Below are 18,143 nucleotides of genomic sequence, written 5' to 3'. Positions count from 1 at the left end.
AGAAAGATCGGAGCTAAAGCGCCTGAATCACTTTGCACATGTTTTGATCACTTAAAATATATGGTTCGGAGAACTTTGTGTGAAAAGTTGTGACAGAAACTATGCTCTCACAATATAAATGCACATGCATCAACGGCCGCAGCACTTTAAATCCATTCTTTCTTAAGTTTGCCAGACTATAGTGCAGCACATAGGTACTTTACCCTTTCGTCTCAATATACCACATCAAATCGTTAAATTATTTCCCGCTGCACAGTGTACCGGGTCCACTGTGCGCCCGTGAGACACGTCCCATGTCTCAACTCTGACCTTCATGCAGCGCTCAGTGGAAGGCCCTATCTCAGTGATCTCAGTGTTGCAGTGCAGGGCAGAGGGCTGGGGTGTGGAGTGAAGACTCCGCCAGCAGCAGTCGATACGGTAACGGGGTCGGATTAAGGGTTTAGGCACACCTTTATACTCGTCAGAGAGTTGTGACGTCACTTTTATATCGATATTTGACATTACCATACTGCAGGGGTGTAGCCACGGTTTTGACCCGCGCACCAACGGGGGAGGGGGGCGATTGACCGCCCCCTGAGGTTTTTCGTTCGAAATTTGGCATGACTTTTCCCCTTATCAATTTTACACATGGTGTGCAAATTTCAACCTCCTACCTTTCAAGGTCAGGTCACCAGGTCACTTTGAATGACCCAACCTCAAGTCACTTGTTTGCAACTTTGTCACCGTGCTAGAGCTACAGTAGATGACGGTGGCCATTGAAAGTCGCAGAATGTAATGAGCTCATTGATAGCTACAATTTGTTTATCTCGGAATTTTGATATCGATGGCCTAAGGTCAGGTCAATTTCATGGCCTCCCCATCATAAGTCAATGGGGGAAAATCAATCCCCTGTTTTTCCTCTAAAAAGCGTCGGAATGGCCCAATTATACCATGAATGACTTCATACACGATATACCTTGACTACCTTCAGGTCTTTTTTGCTCTTGGGCAACTGTAAGGTCATGTGACGTCATCAATGGTCACCAAAGGTTTTTTGCTAATAATTCCTTACAGGAACGAGATACAGCCACGCGGATGGTCTCGTTGTGTTCAGCTCGTCAAGACGCATCGAATAATATACATGTTGATATTGAGGTTACGTGACCTGAGGTCAAACTTTGACCTTTTCCTTTCGAGGTCAATACACATATGATTCGATTCGGATTGACGAGAGGATCACGATGGTGCCAATAATTTGTTCCTAGCTTGGCTACTTTGAAAGTTATTCGAGAAAAAAAAAAACTCTTCATTTCTAGTGCCGCCATTTTGGATTTTTTTTACCCCTGTGACGTTATCTTTGACCTGACCTGAAAATGACCTTAGTAAAAATTGTAGATCTTGTCCGTGCGTACTCCACGCCGTTTACCGCCTGTCGCTATCTTGCTTCGTTCTCGAGATCTCAGGGGGGGGGGCGGTCAACCGCCCCCCGTCGGTTTTAAGTTGGCGCAGACCGCGCCAACCCGCGCACCTGTCGGTGCGCGGGTTAAGTAAAATTTAATCCTCTCCGACACAGGCCATTTTGCGTCCTTCGACGGCACAGGGGGGGGGATTGGTAAGACCCCCTCGCGTTTGGCCCCTGATCGAGCTAAAGGTTGCCGGAAAAAACGAGCGTGTTGCCCGTCACGAGAGGAAGCCGATGATACCCAATTAATTTTAAGGTCCTAGGTCATCGGGTGACCTTCCAGGTCAGGTCAATGACCCGAAAATCGGGAAAATCGGGACCTGTTAGAAAGTCGTAAGTGTGGCTGACGGGTTTTCCGGGGTGCTGATCACGAATATCGTGTTAGTTTTGATCAGAGATGATGCCTTTAAGCATTTAGACCAGGTCGGGTCAGGTCAGTTCAGGTCAACTGGTAGGGGTCGTGACGGGTATTCGTAATACGTGTCAACCGCCTCTGACAGCTTCGTAACATGTTACGAAGGCGCCAAAACTACTTGGTAAATGTTCAAATGATTGCTAAATTCGAATGCAGCTCCAAAAACTAGCCTAGAAACGTGTAAAACTCGAAAAAGTGAACCGAGGTCACCAAAGGTCAATGACCTGACCTGACCTTCAGGTGACCTTGACACCCTTCCTAATGTATGAGAGCAACATCAAATCACATGTCTGAACGTTTGAAACCACGAAAAGCTTGCAAACGCGCGGCTGATGCGAGCCGACATGCGCCGAATCGCGATTCCGGCCAAACATGGTCTCGGAAAAGAGGTCACAGGTCAAAGGTCATTTGGGTCAGGGTTATGGAATTTCTAGAGTAGGTGTAAAATTGATTAACTCGAGGGTACTGAAAGCTTCGTTGCGATCGGTCGCTTTTTACGTGAGGCTTTCGCGGAAAACCTATATAAAATTTAAAACGATTGGTGTTTTTCTCGAGTCGATTGGACGTCTAGAAGCTGAAAAGGTCAAATTAGGTCACGCTGGGTCATGTTAGGTCACAAAGGGTCAGGGCAGGTCACTAGGACCTCCTCAGGTCACGGTAGGTCAGGTCAGGTCACTTCAGGTCATCATTGGTCATGACAGGTCACTGTCATGACCAACCCTTAAGTTACGATAGGTCGGGTCAGGTCACGATGGGTCGTGCAAGGTCACAGAGGTCGCCTTAGGTCACGATTGGTCATGTCAGGTCACAGAGGTCACCTCAGTTCACGATATCAATTGTTTGTTCGTTCTTCTCACTTCCATGCGAAAATCCCCAGACCCATCTAAAATATCATTTTCCCCATTGCCATAACATTACAAGCGGACACTGCAGTGTCCTCTTAGGAGGGGTCCTGAAAGCTGTCAAGGGCACGTCAGCCACTAAAAACCCTGGATCCTAATAAGAAGACGGTCCAATCTTTCATTTGAGACCCTTTATGACATCTAACTCGCATTCAAAAACTCGTACGAGTCCGTCAAAAATGCTCTTCTTAACATGGGAAGGCATTAGCGAGTCTTTTTTATAGTTGCATCAACCCGCCCCCCCCCCCTGTGCCGGCGAAAAACCATCACAAAAGCGTAAAATCGTTTATTTTTCTAGAACGATATGACACAAAACCCGCAAACCCGCAAAAAAAAGCGCCCGCAGAAAACGCATAGTGTAGTCAGGCCTTAACCCGGCAGGCGGTGGGCCTCCCGGCCACCTTCCGCGCTGTGGGGGGGGGGGGGTCATTTGTTGCGTTTTAGTCTGGCTAAACTAGTAGTGGACTGTATTTTAAGCGCCGAAATTTATTAAAAGTGATTCTACACATGAGCGACTTGCGTCCAACCCACTTTGCTCGCTTCAAAGCTAAACAAAGGAAACTGTCCTCTCTCCTCCGCATTGGTAAGCATACGCCGTATACCAATTACCAAGCTAGTGACATCAACAATTGTCGAAGTGAGCGCCCATTCAATCCCATTCAATCCTATTATTCAACCCGGGTCTGAGGATGGGGGAATAACTATGGAGTAGGGAGTGAGGATTACAGGGACGTGAGGCGGGCCATCCAGCCAACGCTCATGCTGGAAGGAGGGTGGGATCCAGGATAAGTCCGCCGCTGAGCCAGCGCCAGCCCACAATTAACCGGCGCATGACTGGGGTATTTTCCATAACGCGAGTGACTGAGGGGGGGGGGGGGCTGTCCAGGGCCTCCCCTCCTATCTCCGAAACTACTGGGCCGATCGTCAAAATTCAAAAAGCATCTGATAGCCCTGGAAAAACTGTCGAGCGAAACCTATTTCATTGACTTCGGGGTCACAGATGACGTCACAGGTCAGATCAAAGATAAAATGTTTCACCGTTTACGGATCTTAGCACATGAACCCAACTTTACTAGGGTTTTGCGATGCATGTTTTATGGCCAATTTTTCATTTCCAGCTCAATGGTGCTGGTTATAAGACCATCAGGTACGGTTTAGGTCACTTTCTGGTGGAGGTTAGGTCACTGTCAAAGGAAAGGTCAAGGTTAAGGTCAAGGCAAAGGTCAAGGTCAAAGGGAGCGGCCAAATCCCACACAGAGCGGGTTGATCGTGTGCAGCACAAGTTCTTGTTGTGGTTGAATAGCCACACATCCTCGCCATGTTCCTCTCTGTCCTATCCTTCTCTTCTGCATCATTTTGGTATTACATCACTGTCTGTCCGTAGAAACCAACACGACCTGCTCTTCCTGAGGAATATCCTGGCCGGTAAAATCCGTTCTTCTAACCTCCTTGGTAGATTTCCGCTCCATGTGCCGCCGCGATCAACCCGCTCACAGCGGCTCTTCGCCGAGCTTCCCTGGCGCGTACGGACCGTCGGGGATGGTTTTCTGCGCCGACTACCGAAGGCCATGAACGTGTTTTTAACTAGAAGTCCCGCTGATGTTTTTAGCGATAGTTTTTACACTTTTAGAGGACACGTTTTAAACTATGTGAAAGGGCTGGAAGCGGCGTGATCGCATCCGCTGTGCTTTTAGTGTTTCTTGTTCACTAGGCTTTTTAGGCTATTATTTACTTATTTATTTACATCTCCTGTGTTTATAACTCTACGTGTTTTTATCTTCAGTGTGTGTGTGTGTGTGTGTGTGTGTAGGTGTGTGTCAGGGGCGGATCCAGAAAATCTCCAAGGGAGGGGCCATTAGAAACCAGGAGCCCCCCCCCCCATAATCCCACCTGTTGGAGGCCCCATCTTCCCACTTGTTGGCCCCCCCAAAAAAAAACTGCGTCTATTGAGCTTATCTAGCTGTTCAGGCAACATGTCCCGTAGCTCAGTTGGTAGAGCATTGGACTCCCGGTAGTGAGAGCCCGGGTTCGAGACGCTCCGGCGCTCGATATTTGAGACTCCTGACGGGGATGGTCTGCGGTTGGTGGGAGCAGCCGCAGCCAGTTGAAGTCAGTTGAGTGGGACAGGCCGTGTCCGGCTTTGAAGGGCACGTTAAACTTTGGCATCTAAATTCTCCCGTTACCCGGAATTGCGCGATCGGACGGTAGGGGTCGGGGTCCACGCAACAAGCTCTGCTTAGCGTGGGCTTCGGCTCTGTCAATCCGTCCATTCAAACATTCGAGCTAAATTTATAAAAAAAACATCTCAACATCTGTGCAGGCTTGGAGGCCCTCTGTGCAGGTTAGGACTTAGGAGGCCCTGTAAAAGTGGTCATCTCTGTGAGTATAAGAGACCTCCAAGTTATGAAAAGCTTTACCAATCTTCTAACAAAGAAGTCTTCTCAGCTAGTCTTCTAAGAAATAACTAAGTGGGTAGGTTAAAAAAAAACTCATCGGATTTCGGCCACTTTATTTTCAGGAGGCCCCCTTTTCAGCTTTTTAACTTTTTAACTTTTTATTTTATTTTTGAAAAAAAAAAATCGGCCAAGGGGGGCCATGGCCCCCATGGCCCCCCCTTGTATCCGCGCCTGGTGTGTGTGTGTGTTGTGTGTGTGGGTGGGTGCTGTTTTACTGTCCCTTTGACTTCGCCTTTTAAGTGGACTTATTGTCTGTTGGCGATTTTAAATATACAAATACAAATACAAATACAAATACAAATGTCAGGTCGAAATAGGCCAAATTTCAAAGTTATTAGTTTTGCATAAAATGGGTATTGATTCGATGCAGCTTGTCACGGCGAGTCTAATGGTGGCCTTTGTTTTGCGCTACGTGGTCTAGAATTCCTAAGAATTGAGTTTGAAAATTTGACGTCATTAATTTTGAACAGTTGTTTTCTATAACTTTGCCAAAAAAGACGTATCGATCTCAAATTTGGAATGTGAATAGAAGCCGACACAGGCCGTTACATATATTCCGGTTTTTCGAAAATCGAAAAGCTTTTGGGATTTTTTGGCTATTATATCATTTTTTGTTTTGTTTTTGGGGGTCAAATTCCAAATTGTTCGAAATTTCAAGATAGCACTTTAGTAGCGCTGGTAATTCTACACATTTTGTGTGTGAAACATTTTTCTGTGTCATCAAGGCTATAGGCCTGACAGCTCTTCCCGGGAAACCTGTTTTTGGGTTGTACATGGCAGAAATGACGTCACTCCGACGTCATTAGCGGCCAACCTATCATAGCCTTTGGAACACAATTTTAGTCACAATGTGTAAAAGCTATTCACGGGAGGGTACTGACAGTTTGGTGACGATCGGCGCAGCGGTTCTGGAGATTTATCGAAAAAAACTCAAGGAGGGGGGGGCAAACAACGACCCCCACCGCCTGGACGGTTAAGGATTCTGTCATCTTCTGCTGTTATCTCCAACCTTTGCGACCTAATGGCTGTTGACTGAGCATCTCAACAAAATTCGGATCCCTTCATCTGTCGTTGGTTTCTACAAGCCCTCGGCGGCTCCTGCGGACCTTAGCCGGTCAGTGGTCACTGGGAATCGCACACCTGAGGTTTCTGAGAGCCCTACCCGCCACTAAAGTCTCATATCGATCTCTGAGGGCCCGCGTCGATCCCTGATGTCCCTACGCAGCTTTCAGAGAATGGTGAGCCCGCCCTGAGAGCGTGCTTCGTCAACCCCTGGCCGCGGATTCGGCCGCAGACCGCCTGATAGCGGCTGACAGGGCGGCTATCTGCGGTGGTCCGATAACCGGACTACGACTGAGTGATCAGGGCTATGTCTGATAGCGCCGCACGACATGGCGCCCGCGTGTGGCATCGGTGACGCTCTAGCATCAGAGCGCAATTTTCACCATAAGTATAACCTGTCACGCAAGGATGGACATACAGGTGTCAATACCTTCAAAGCTAAGTAATTTATTTATTATTATGCTGTCATATGTACTTCACAAATCTCCTACACATATGATACGGCTGCATATATTGCATGCATCTTGATCAGAAAGTGAAAAAGGGACCTCTGTGATAGGCTTGTATTTTTACAATTAATTTTTACTTCCGTTTGAAAAATTGTACAGCAAGTAGAATTTGGGCTGTAAACAAATTCCAACATCGTGGCGCCATTTTTGGGGGTGTTCAGCGTTTTCAAGAGCAATCTCATCTAGTTCCGTATTGCCGTAACGACATTATAGACACAATTTTCAAAATATGGCACTGCGGGGTAATTTGGCCGGGGCTAGTAGCTAGCGGAGTAGCTTAGCAGGTGCGCTCTCAGGGCGTCTAATGCTGGGAGGGCCGAGTTGATAAGCGCGGTGGTGTCGAGCTGGCTGGGTTCACAGCCGCCGGCAGTAGCATTGCGGCACAGGCTGCCTCCAAGGAGCTGGTCAAAATACTGTTATCATGGTTTTGAAAATTGAATAGAATGCTTGCTTTTGTTATTGCTAACATTTGCATTCCTCAGGCTCTGCTGATCCCAACGTTTATAGTTATGCAAGTTAGTAAGCTAGTCCAGTCCCTTTTGGTCAATAAATAAGGAGATCATCAGATCATTGTCCACCTGTTTCAGAGATGGAGATACAACAACTTCAAGGGAAGGTGTACCGACTGGAGCAGGCGCTGATTGAAGAGCGCTCTGCCCGACAAACCATAGAGGAAGACATCTGGAAGGCCATCGGTAGGCTGGAGCAGAAGGTCTGCCCACCCGAGGAGAAATGCGACCCTCTGATAAAGGCTACCTGCAACATTCAAGAACAGGATGCAAACGGTCACCAGCAAGAAGAGACAAGCAACCTTCAGCAAAAAGAGACAAGAAGCCTTCAGCAAGAGGAGACAAGCAACCTCCAACAAGAGACAAACAACCTTCAGCAAGAGCAGACATGCACCCGTCAGGAGGGGTAAGAAATAGCACGGGTGTGGGAGGAAGTAAAAATCATACGAGGAGGAAGGGGTCACTGTTCCGACATTCGGGAAAAAATGTGGGTTAAAATGACGGTTTCTATTAACTCCATTCAACACCAAAGCATCAGAGCCGGTTCAACAGCGACTACATGATCATTGCAGCTTTAGTTTACATGATTGAATAGGTTTTAAACTGTTCCGAGCAAACTTAAGCCACATTTACCACTTAACTCATTCTATGGCATTTCACGTATATGCAAACAGGTAAATCAGTGCCGTTCTTCCTTTACATGATTTACATTCGCTCGTTCTCACTGCAACTAAATATCGCTGAACACATATTTTCTCGCGGCTTTCCAGATGAAATACCTCCGGCTTGAGATGACGGACCACTAAATAAAAACACGGATAAATTGTCGGCTAGTCGCAACACTCCCCCCAGTGTTCTACTGGGTAGAACACCAATAATACGTGCGACTACTGGCCTATATGACATGACACGAACACTGCCCTTTAGTCCATTGATTTGCAGCATGCACATCCTCCAACTTACTGCCCGAGCGCTCAAGCTTTCAGCTCAGCTCCACTCCCGCTTCACTGGGATCTCTCACAACTTTCCAAGAAGCAAACTTTGTTTGCCGGACGACGGTAGACGGATCCTCTTGCCGTCTGCAGCGACACTGAGCGCACTCGACCATCATCGCTTGTGGTTACTTCTGTGATCCTCGCCAGCGGCCAGTAACCTCTGGGCGACTCTTGATCCACCATGAGGACGACATCACCAACTTGTAGATCTCGGGTTTCACGCACCCACTTCTTCCGTTGAATCAGCAGTGGTAGGTATTCTTTCTGCCACCTTCGCCATAGCTGATTGGCGAGTGCTTGGGACTGCCGCCACTTTCCACGGCCGAGGACATCACTTTCAGCGAAGATGCCAGGCGGGAAGGCGGCCTCCGGGTAGCCCAAGACGAAGTGGTTCGGAGTGAGGGGCTCCGGGTCACCAATGTCCGTGCTGACATAGGTCAGCGGACGGCTATTGAGTACAAACTCAATCTCCGTCAGTACAGTACACAACACTTCTTCTGAGACGCACTGGTTTCCGAGCACGACCCGCAGAGCACGCTTGACCGAGGATACTAGTCGCTCCCACACTCCTCCCTTGTGGCTTGCGTTAGGTGGGTTGAACCGCCAGTCAATCTGTCTTTGGCTGAGTTCATCGACGATCTTCTCCTGGTTCCATTCATCCAAACAGACCTTGAGCTCCTTCTCTCCTGCCACTAGGTTGGACCCGTTATCAGACCAGACGACACGTGGCCGTCCGCGGCGGGCGACGAAGCGCCTAAACGCCATGAGAAAGCCGTCTGTGTCCATGGAGCTGACGAGTTCCAGATGCAAGGCCCGAGTCGCGAGGCACGTGATCAGCAGGATGTATCGTTTCTCAGTCTTGCGAAACTTGCGAACCGTCAGCGGCCCACAGAAGTCGAGTCCGACGCATGCAAACGGCTTCGTCATGTCGAATCGACTCGCCGGCAGGTCTGCCATCATTGGCGTCTGAGGCTGCGCTCTTCTGTTTCTGCAGAATGCGCATCGGTGTAGCATCTTCCGCACAGTTGATCTCGCCTTCGGTATCCAGTATTGGAGTCTCAACTCACTGAGTGTGTGTTCCAGACCAGAGTGCATGACGCGCTGGTGTACATCAGTCACAATTAGTCGGATGATGTCTTCGTCCTTACCAAGCAGGACTGGATGGCGACAGGTTTCTGGCACCGGCGCGTTACGAAGACGCCCTCGGGCTCTCAGCAGGCCTTGTTCGTCTACGTACGGGGAGAGCTGATGTAAGATGCTTTCTGTCGGCAGTCTAGATTTGCTAGCAGCAGCTTGCAGTTCGGCGGGATATGCGGACTTCTGAGCTTCTTTCAGAACAAACATCTCGGCGGATTTGAGTTCTTCGGCAGTTAAAGGCCCACTGACTCGCATGCCGCTTCCCTTACTTTGTTTGGCGTTCTTGGTGAAGCGAAGAACCCATGCCACGGTACGCTTGTACTTCACCCACGATGAGTGTCGAGCTGGGTCTAGCAATGGTCCATCGCTGTGGTGCGCCGCAAAGAAGACTTCACGTGGAGCCTTCACCTCCTCATGTTGAACCGGCTCTGATGCTTTGGTGTTGAATGGAGTTAATAGAAACCGTCATTTTAACCCACATTTTTTCCCGAATGTCGGAACAGTTTTAAACTGTTCCGAGCAAACTTAAGCCACATTTACCACTTAACTCATTCTATGGCATTTCACGTATATGCAAACAGGTAAATCAGTGCCGTTCTTCCTTTACATGATTTACATTCGCTCGTTCTCACTGCAACTAAATATCGCTGAACACATATTTTCTCGCGGCTTTCCAGATGAAATACCTCCGGCTTGAGATGACGGACCACTAAATAAAAACACGGATAAATTGTCGGCTAGTCGCAACAGTCACTACTGCAAGTGAAGTGCTTCGCCTCAGTGGTGGTCTTGGGGTCTGACTGATGGAAGGATCTGACGCTGGATGTGTGTAGAGATAGCTGATCAATCAGAAGTCGTCATCTGACGTCACGTTGACGTCATCTCTTCCAAGATTACTTTACTACTCTCTCTTCCTCCAGTGACGGTGAGGACGTGACCACTCCGCCGGACGACGCTCACAGCAAGAGTGACGTCATCAAGTCTGATGACGTCACGACCCAGGCGGCGCCGGCGGGCGGGGACCTGAATAAAACCGATCCCAGTGAGACAAACATTAATGTCCTGGACACTGAACTCCTAAAGATGGTGCTGAGAAAGATGGACTGCTTGGAGATGTTCCGCGCCAGACGAGGTAAGCCTCTAAATACCGATCTTGTGTTTCACAAGGCGATTCGAGCAGACGTGACTCTTCTTCCTCAGCCTATGGAAATGTAGTTACGTGGGATTTATACCCAGTACTCAGTACTCGTAGATCCAATGGTTTCAGCAGTCCCATCAGCCGATATATTCTGGTCTAGAGATGAAATATGCATGTACGCTGCCCTCACCCGTCCGTCGTTTCCATACTCAGGGTCAGGATGTTAAAATTATTTTCTCCCACGCCGCAACCCTCGCTCCGGGGTGGACAGACAACTCCCAAGCGGGCTGCTCCCTTGACGCGGCACCGTTGCTCCCATGGGGAGCACACCCGTAGCCGGGTGCAGTGAGTAACTTGGGGTATGGGTGGCCCGTCCATTCGGACTGGCTCAGCCCCAGCGACTCTCGAGGGTGTCTGCCCAGACCAATATCTTCCCCTAATTCCTATCATCCATCCGGCTCTGCAATGGTCTTGTCAGACCGAAAGGGCCTAACCCAACAAAACAACTTTAAAGTGACCACCGACGCTGATGCTGGACGGTGACACATGCCCATTTTCTCATTTATTTTCCGTCGGTGTCGACAGTCTGTCGGAGCTGGCGGTCCGCCGTCGACGGCATCCTCGACGACTGTCGGCGGAAGCTCGCCGACCGGTCAGCTCGGGGGTTTAACACTTTAACACTGACGAATCTGGAGCTCGTGATACGGGCAAAAGACCAGCCGAAAATGACATCACTGAAGGCGCCGACCGCTGAAAAGGGCACCGACATCCGACTGGTCGGTAAGTCCTGTAATGGATTATGGAACACACTTTACATCATCTGATGACTAATTATCACGTGACCTGTCCAATGTCCATGTGATTATTACTTTACACACAGTGTTGTTGTATTCCATGTATCCTATGACCTGTCCGTTTGATCGCTAGCTCACTGACGGTGGTACTGTATTCCAGTGGGCAGTTGTCACGCCCTCCAGACAGCCGACCTGCGCGGCTTCAAACTGAGAACCTCTGCCCTGCGCCATCTGGCGCGTGCCAACGCCTCCAGTCTGCGTGAGCTGACACTTCCAGCCGGCATCGGTGACTGCCAGCTGGAGGCGCTGCTGGAGCCACTGAAGGCTCTGGAGAGATTAAATCTTAGCCTACCCGTGAACAGCACCGGCAAGTGGCTGTGGCTGCTACCCAAGTCGCTGAAAAGACTGGACATCACTGGTAAGAGTGCCGTGCGGTACAGATTACATTGTACTGGAACAAAGCCGCGACTGCGGGCCGCTGCACCAAGCCGTTTGCAGTCTTCCTGACTTTATGTAGTGATTATTCATTTGCCGTCTCCTTCGGTCGTATGGGTCTAATGATGTCCCAGGTCTCCAGGTCTCTAGGCTCTAAATGCCCGCACTGCTAGAACAAATTACTGTTTGCTAGTATGATTAACTTCAAGCTCCATATGGTGTGCGTAGTATGCTTTGCCTAGTCAAAAGACAAGTGACCTTTTTACCAAGAAGTAGTTACGTAAGAACTTGTTGGATACTGGCTGCTACTGTATCGGATACTGACTACTCCTTTGTTGGACACTGACTACCCCTGGCTGGGTACTGACTACTGTGGTGGGTAATGACTCTTCAGTCTTGACCATGGCACTGACTCTGCTGTTGGGTTGGATACTGACTCTGCTGGGTGTGATACTGACTAGGTACTCCTCTGTTGTAGTCAAAAGATATGTTTTGTGTAGTCAAAACATAACTGACCTTATTTATGAAGCCAAACAGTCATTATGTGAAAATATGTTGGGCTCTGTTACCGTATTGGCACGGAATATCCCTCGCCCGGCGTGGGGGGGTTGATGCAACCCCCTAAGGTTTTTCGCAAATAACGTAAAAACGGCGGCGCGTAGCGCTGCCAAATTTGGCATAAAAAGTGCTAAACTTTTTAAGTACACTTAAGCAAGCAAACAAGTATATAGTTCGACGCGCCTTGACGTGCTGAGTTCACTGGTGCTTTTCTTTTTGCTCTATCTTAATTAGATCAAAAGTTATAAGCGAAAATTTTTTGGCCTGTTTTAACAAAAAATTTACACTTATACCCCCCAAACCCCCCTAAATATTGACCTAGAGCAACCAAATTTGCACAGGGGTGAGACCTCCTATAGACCCATCTACCCTGTAAATTTGGTGTTTCTAAATGCCATAGGAGCGAATCGCCACGGGGGGGGTTGTACCAACCCCCCTCGCCGTCCGTGTTATGGAAACGGCCCTCGCCTGGCGAGGGATATATAGTCTACGACAGACTATATGTCGTAGACTATATATTCCGTGGTATTGGATACCGGTTGCTGCTGCGTTGGATTCTCACTCTGTTCCTGTTGGATACTGACTCTTCTGTGGTCATGTTTCTCTCCACAGGGTCGGGAATGACTCGGTCACCAGTGAGCTATGATCCTGGTAAACTGAGTGTCGGCGTACAGCTAGCAACCGACAAACTCCTGGACCAGCTGAGTGTTCTGTCGAATCGACAACCCGATTACCGAGTATCCAGTTTGACCATACTTGGTGAGCAGCGGCAGCACGGACACAGTCCATTGAAGACATTGGTGCCATGTGGCAGCATAGTGCTCAATTTTGTATGCTATAATATGTCTTATGTAAATTTCACTTTAATGAACTTCTATACTTAAGTCACTGTATGCCAAGACTTAATGAAAGATAACACTACCATCATAAATACGCCAGAATCACCGTTACTTGCTTTATGTATGCGTGGTGTGCTCGTAACTTTCTTTTCACTCTAGGATATACTCGTACATGACCGTATACATTAACACATGACATGTATCTATATTGTCTGTACGTGTTTTAAACACATACTTTTTATATTTTACCAAAGTCACTATTACCTTTTTTATTTTCGTGCGTGCTTTGTTTCACCTTCTGATACCGGTGCGATTTCACCTTTTGGGTTGCGTTATTTGGACCGCAGCCACCGTGTCCTTATTTCTGTGTGTCTGTGTGTTCAACAGAGTCGCCGTCCGTGACACCGGGAGCACTGGCACGTCTTCTGGCTTCCATCACCAGCTTGTGGTGCGTCAAACTTGGCGTGGTCGGCGCCACTTTGGAAACCACGCTGGCCGCCCTCCACGGCTGCTCTGGGTTGGAGGTCCTGCGTCTCACAGCAGACCCGCGGCCCCTCACGGACATCCCTGCCCTGACCGAGTCAGAGGTGGCAGCGGTCTGCAGGTCAGTCGGACGGCCGGCGCCGGCGGGTATCTGTGTAAACGAAGTCATACAGACAGACATGCATACAAACAGACAGACAGACAGACATAAATACATACATACATAGTAGATACATACATACAGAGAGACAGACAGGCATATCACTATTTGCGAGTCGCACTACCCCAGTCTGGACATTTCATCTAGCGACATTCACATCTCCGTTCCCCTGTGTTGGTCTTGCGATGTCGATCCACAAATGATTCCTTTGGTCTTGTTTGGCTATTGTCAGTGTCAACGTGCCATGAAGTGTGGAGCTGACCGCTGGTAGTGGTGCCACTGTGTGTCACTGTGTCTCGCAAGCTGACCTGTTCTGTTCTGTTTTGTTACAGGATGGCAAAGGCCTGCAGGAAACTGCAGTATCTGTACCTAACCTCCTCAGCAGTAAACTGCCAGGCCGTCCTGGCCGCCCTGCTGAAGACAGGCCTGGGCTGCACTGACAGAGGCCAGTGCCGTTACATCAGTCTCTACGTCCCCAGTAAGTAACGGCGCCACTGACCACCCACACCAACCGACACGACGCCACCGGCCTCTCGGACACGCACCAGCACGAGATATTACTAGCACTAAACGTTACTAGCACTGGACTTCACTATAGCACTGGACTTCACTAGCACTGGACTTCACTAGCACTATACGTCATTATCACTAGACATTACTGGCATTAGACGTCACTATTACTAGACGTCACCAGCGCTAGTATGATGTCACACATGTCACATATGGCACGATGCCTTATCAGACATCAGTCGGGAGATATGACGTCACTTACTAGAGGTACATATCAGTAGGTATATTGTCAGTGCATCTCTAAAAGTGACGTCACACCAGCAGCATGGGCTAGCTCTTTGTGACGTCGCTGACGAGCGGTTCAATATACTTTAAATGTATTTGTACTGATTTGTTTATCATTTACCTAATCAGCCAGCATGGTACCATGGTTTATGTGATTGACGTCACACCATTATGCATTAGCTGTTTATGACGTTACTAACGGCTCATTGGCAGTGACTGACTCCCAAGGTGACGTCACGTCATCAGTCTGAACTGACTGTCTATGACGTCACTATCCGGCGTTGTGTGAAACCAGACATGCTCTCCTTTCAGGGGCTGTACTTGGACGGCTTAGCAAACCGCCCGACGGCAGTAACGTCGACGTGCGGTACTTCGACTAAACCCCATCTGGCCGCGCCGCGCCTCGCGCCGGCTGCCGTGCCGGTGGTAGTGTCCAATTCCGACAGCAGATGGCAGCACCGTCTCCCGTCGGCAACGCCGCACTTTGAGTCGTCCCGCCTTCAGCGACCTGAAACACCGCCATTTTATCGCTGCATTCGAGACCAGGAAACCCCACGGAAAGGGCATAACCATAGAAGGTGGCTATGTGACGCGTTCCAACACAGAGGTCTGTGGTTTTGTACGTTCTAGCGCGGTAATTTGTGTCGCTATTGTAGGTCCCCGGTCTGGGTTATCCAGAGCACACTTGTAGCTTACGTTGATAGTTCTGCGTTATATGGCCAGCTTGTTCACTAATCGAGACAATTCCACGGCCTGGATTTCCGTCCAGCCATCGGAGAGAGCCTTTGTGATCGTGACGTCACGTGTGTGATCCCGTTGTTCAGCTGAGTCGTGACTCACAGTGACTCTGTTTGGTGGCGAGTCACGACCGAATGTGAAATACACGGCTATTAATCACGGTATCCGTCTCTGCCGCGGTGTGTTGTCGGCGGTAATCCGTCAACGACTCTGGAGACGCCGTTACACCGGGCCCGGGTGTATGTGTGACGTCACAAACACCAACAGTGTGTGTTTCGGTGTAGCCGGGAGATACTGGGGGCTCCAACACCAGGGAGGTAGGTTCAGTTGGTCCCCTGATGACGTCATACCTTCTCTGTGACGTAGGGCGGGCTAGTGGGACAGCAAAAGCGGGATTTTTTTTTTCTCAAGTAACATAGGTACATACGTAGGTAACATAGGCAACATAGGTAACATTTCTCAACGTCCAATGTCGCAGATCCACTAGGCCGAGCATGATCACAACAAAATAAAGGCACGGTCAAACGATTTTTGTTGCTTTCGCTTGAAAACTTCTCGCACAGTAAGAATTCAAACTTTTTCCAATTTCCTCTGACCACCCGTTAGTAGGTACCCCCGCAGAGGTGGGAATTGTTGGATTTGGTTTAACCCTCGCCAGGCCAGGGGGATTGATGCAACCCCCCTTCCCCTAAGGTTTCTCGTTAATAGTGTCAAGAGGGCTTACTCTCTCCAGGGCAACCTTTTGGCATCTTCACTGACAATTTCAGGTAACAGTGACCTCAGGTCAGGTCACCAGGTCACAAAAACCGATACACTGTCAAATTGGGACTGAAATTACACTATTTTTTAACGAAATCTAGAGTGCACCGATCTGATTCCAACTTGCAGGACATGCTGAGCTCACCGAGCGCCATAACATGCATCATGGTTTTTCAAGTTCGGTTGACCTGAGGACATCTAGAGGTCATGACAAATTTTAAGAAAATTTAACCGAATGGGTCAAATCGCAAAAAAATATGAGATAAATGCAACATTTTTAAATAGATTAAATTAAAATAGATTAGTAAAATAAATTCATCAACGTTTTAATTGGTGCTTTACTTCATAGATTTATAGCAATGCGTGACTAACCTCGTGTTCTTATGCTACGGGCACGCTAGAGTCGGGTCAGCTGAAGTCAGATGGGGGATGGGGTAAAACTACGTTTTTTTTTTGCTAATAACTTGACTCACAACCAGGCTGGAGCTTCACGCTAGAGTTGGGGCAAATGAGGTCAGATGGGGTCAAGCTACGTTTTTTTTTTTCGCTCATAAATTGACTCACAATTAGGCTAGAGCTTCAATAATGGTGTCACCTATTATGTTCCTTGTAATCAGCCGAGTCGAATGATATGCAATATGATGCACTTTGATGAACGTGTGAACTTATGAACTCAATCTAAGTTCACCTAATTATCAGTGAGCTTTTAAGTTCCCCTTAACTGGTAAAAAAAAAGAATCAATGCGGATAGACGTGCTGAGTTCGCTGTTGCCTTTATTTTTGCTCTACCTTTAGGTACTAGACCAAAAGTTATCAGCCAAAAACCTTTCACGTGTTTTAGCAAACTTTTACATTCATATACCCCCTAAACCCTCCTGAAATATTGACCTGTGGCTTAGTTTAGTTTAGTTTATTGAGGGCATCATCAAAGGGCATAGAAGGCCCAATTACAGATGGAGTCGAATGTTAACACGCGCAGTGGAAGGGGGGGGGGGCGGATTTCGCCCACCCCTCCTGTTTTTCGCCAATAACTCGCGCCGCAAACATAATGTTAATGTGAAATTTTGGCTACCTGTCCAGAATTGAATTGCAGATCTTCCCGTGCAAGAAATAAGAAAATCGGTTCACAACTTTTCTAGTAATAGCGGTGTAAAGTCAAACATCCTGCCGCGGCGGCGGCGCGGCGGCGCGGCGGCCGGCGCTAGCCGTTACGCGCCGCCTGAATTGTAGACTGTGCCGGGGCGGGACGGTTACGTCTTTACTTCGCGCTCCTTACCGCTGATTACATTAGATTCGCGTCAAATTTGGTGAGAAGACTGAGAAATGTACAGGCAATCATATGGTCTAAGAATTTTGAAAATCGGCCGGTAACAACTTGAGTTATGAGCATAGGCGTAGGAACGTTTTCGAAAGTGGGGGGGCCAGGGTCCCAGAGATCCAAAACCTAACCTACCCCCAAAATCCGATTTCTCCTCGGATTTCGGCCACTTTGTTTTCGCAAACATGCTCAGAGGTAAAAAAAATAGAGACAAAAAAAAAGAAAAAAATTGGTTGAAATTTCAGGGAGTCTCCACTCTCCCGTCCATAAACTCAAACTGATGGACGCGTTCCCCTGTCCTCCGCAGCCGTTGGCACCCATGCAAATTCCAGAGGCATCCAGCAACTTTGTCATTACGAGCAAGCGTGAAACGTGCAAAGCGAGTCTTTTCAATATACCTATAAAAATCAGCATGAACGGCCCAGGTAGGCTCAGCCAGGCCTATAACGTTTTAAGAGGTTTTATATCAGCGACCACTGCAACTGGGCTGATTGACTTTCACTTATCAGAGGCCGGTGTGGGACTTTTAGACGGTCTGGGCCTTCAGAGGCCAGTTTAACCCTCCACGGCCCGGTCCTATAGGTTTTCTACATACGCGCTGGCCGAGGGGGCGGGGGGCGGGTACGACCCCCCTCGCCGTTTCGCCCCAGGTGGAGCTAGCGCGTCGCGGTAAAACGAGCGTGTGCGCCGTTACGAGACG

General features: G+C 48.6%; 1 protein-coding gene across 3 annotated transcripts; it reads left to right on the top strand.

Annotated features, from left to right (window-relative positions):
- Positions 1 to 323: 323 nt before the first annotated feature.
- Positions 324 to 15,530, top strand: LOC122390794. 3 transcript variants are annotated; one of them, XM_043384101.1, is made up of 9 exons: positions 324 to 417; positions 7,373 to 7,700; positions 10,347 to 10,558; positions 11,150 to 11,344; positions 11,519 to 11,776; positions 12,964 to 13,110; positions 13,578 to 13,794; positions 14,166 to 14,311; positions 14,941 to 15,530. In XM_043384101.1, exons 2-9 carry the CDS (start codon positions 7,375 to 7,377, stop codon positions 15,006 to 15,008), a joined length of 1,569 nt encoding a protein of 522 aa, XP_043240036.1. In that variant the 5' UTR covers positions 324 to 417; positions 7,373 to 7,374; the 3' UTR covers positions 15,009 to 15,530. The 3 variants fall into 3 exon arrangements, with proteins under 3 accessions (XP_043240036.1, XP_043240039.1, XP_043240037.1); XM_043384104.1 differs by lacking the exon at positions 324 to 417 and adding an exon at positions 6,584 to 6,664; XM_043384102.1 differs by lacking the exon at positions 324 to 417 and adding an exon at positions 6,607 to 6,696.
- The last annotated feature ends 2,613 nt before the right edge of the window (positions 15,531 to 18,143 follow it).

Source organism: Amphibalanus amphitrite, unplaced genomic scaffold, assembly GCF_019059575.1.
Source record: "Amphibalanus amphitrite isolate SeventyFive unplaced genomic scaffold, NRLGWU_Aamphi_draft 000409F_arrow, whole genome shotgun sequence".
Classification (NCBI taxonomy): Eukaryota; Metazoa; Arthropoda; class Thecostraca; order Balanomorpha; family Balanidae; genus Amphibalanus; species Amphibalanus amphitrite.
The sequence above is the reverse complement of the archived record's forward strand: the minus strand, read 5'-3'. Positions and strand labels throughout refer to the sequence as shown.

Bases quoted from the DNA above. Each gene is read 5' to 3' on its own strand.
- LOC122390794 (XM_043384101.1), top strand. From the start codon at position 7,375: ATGGAGATACAACAACTTCAAGGGAAGGTGTACCGACTGGAGCAGGCG. The intron at 11,777-12,963 runs GTAAGAGTGCCG...TTCTCTCCACAG, and splicing joins GAAAAGACTGGACATCACTG to GGTCGGGAATGACTCGGTCA. The intron at 13,795-14,165 runs GTCAGTCGGACG...GTTTTGTTACAG, and splicing joins GAGGTGGCAGCGGTCTGCAG to GATGGCAAAGGCCTGCAGGA.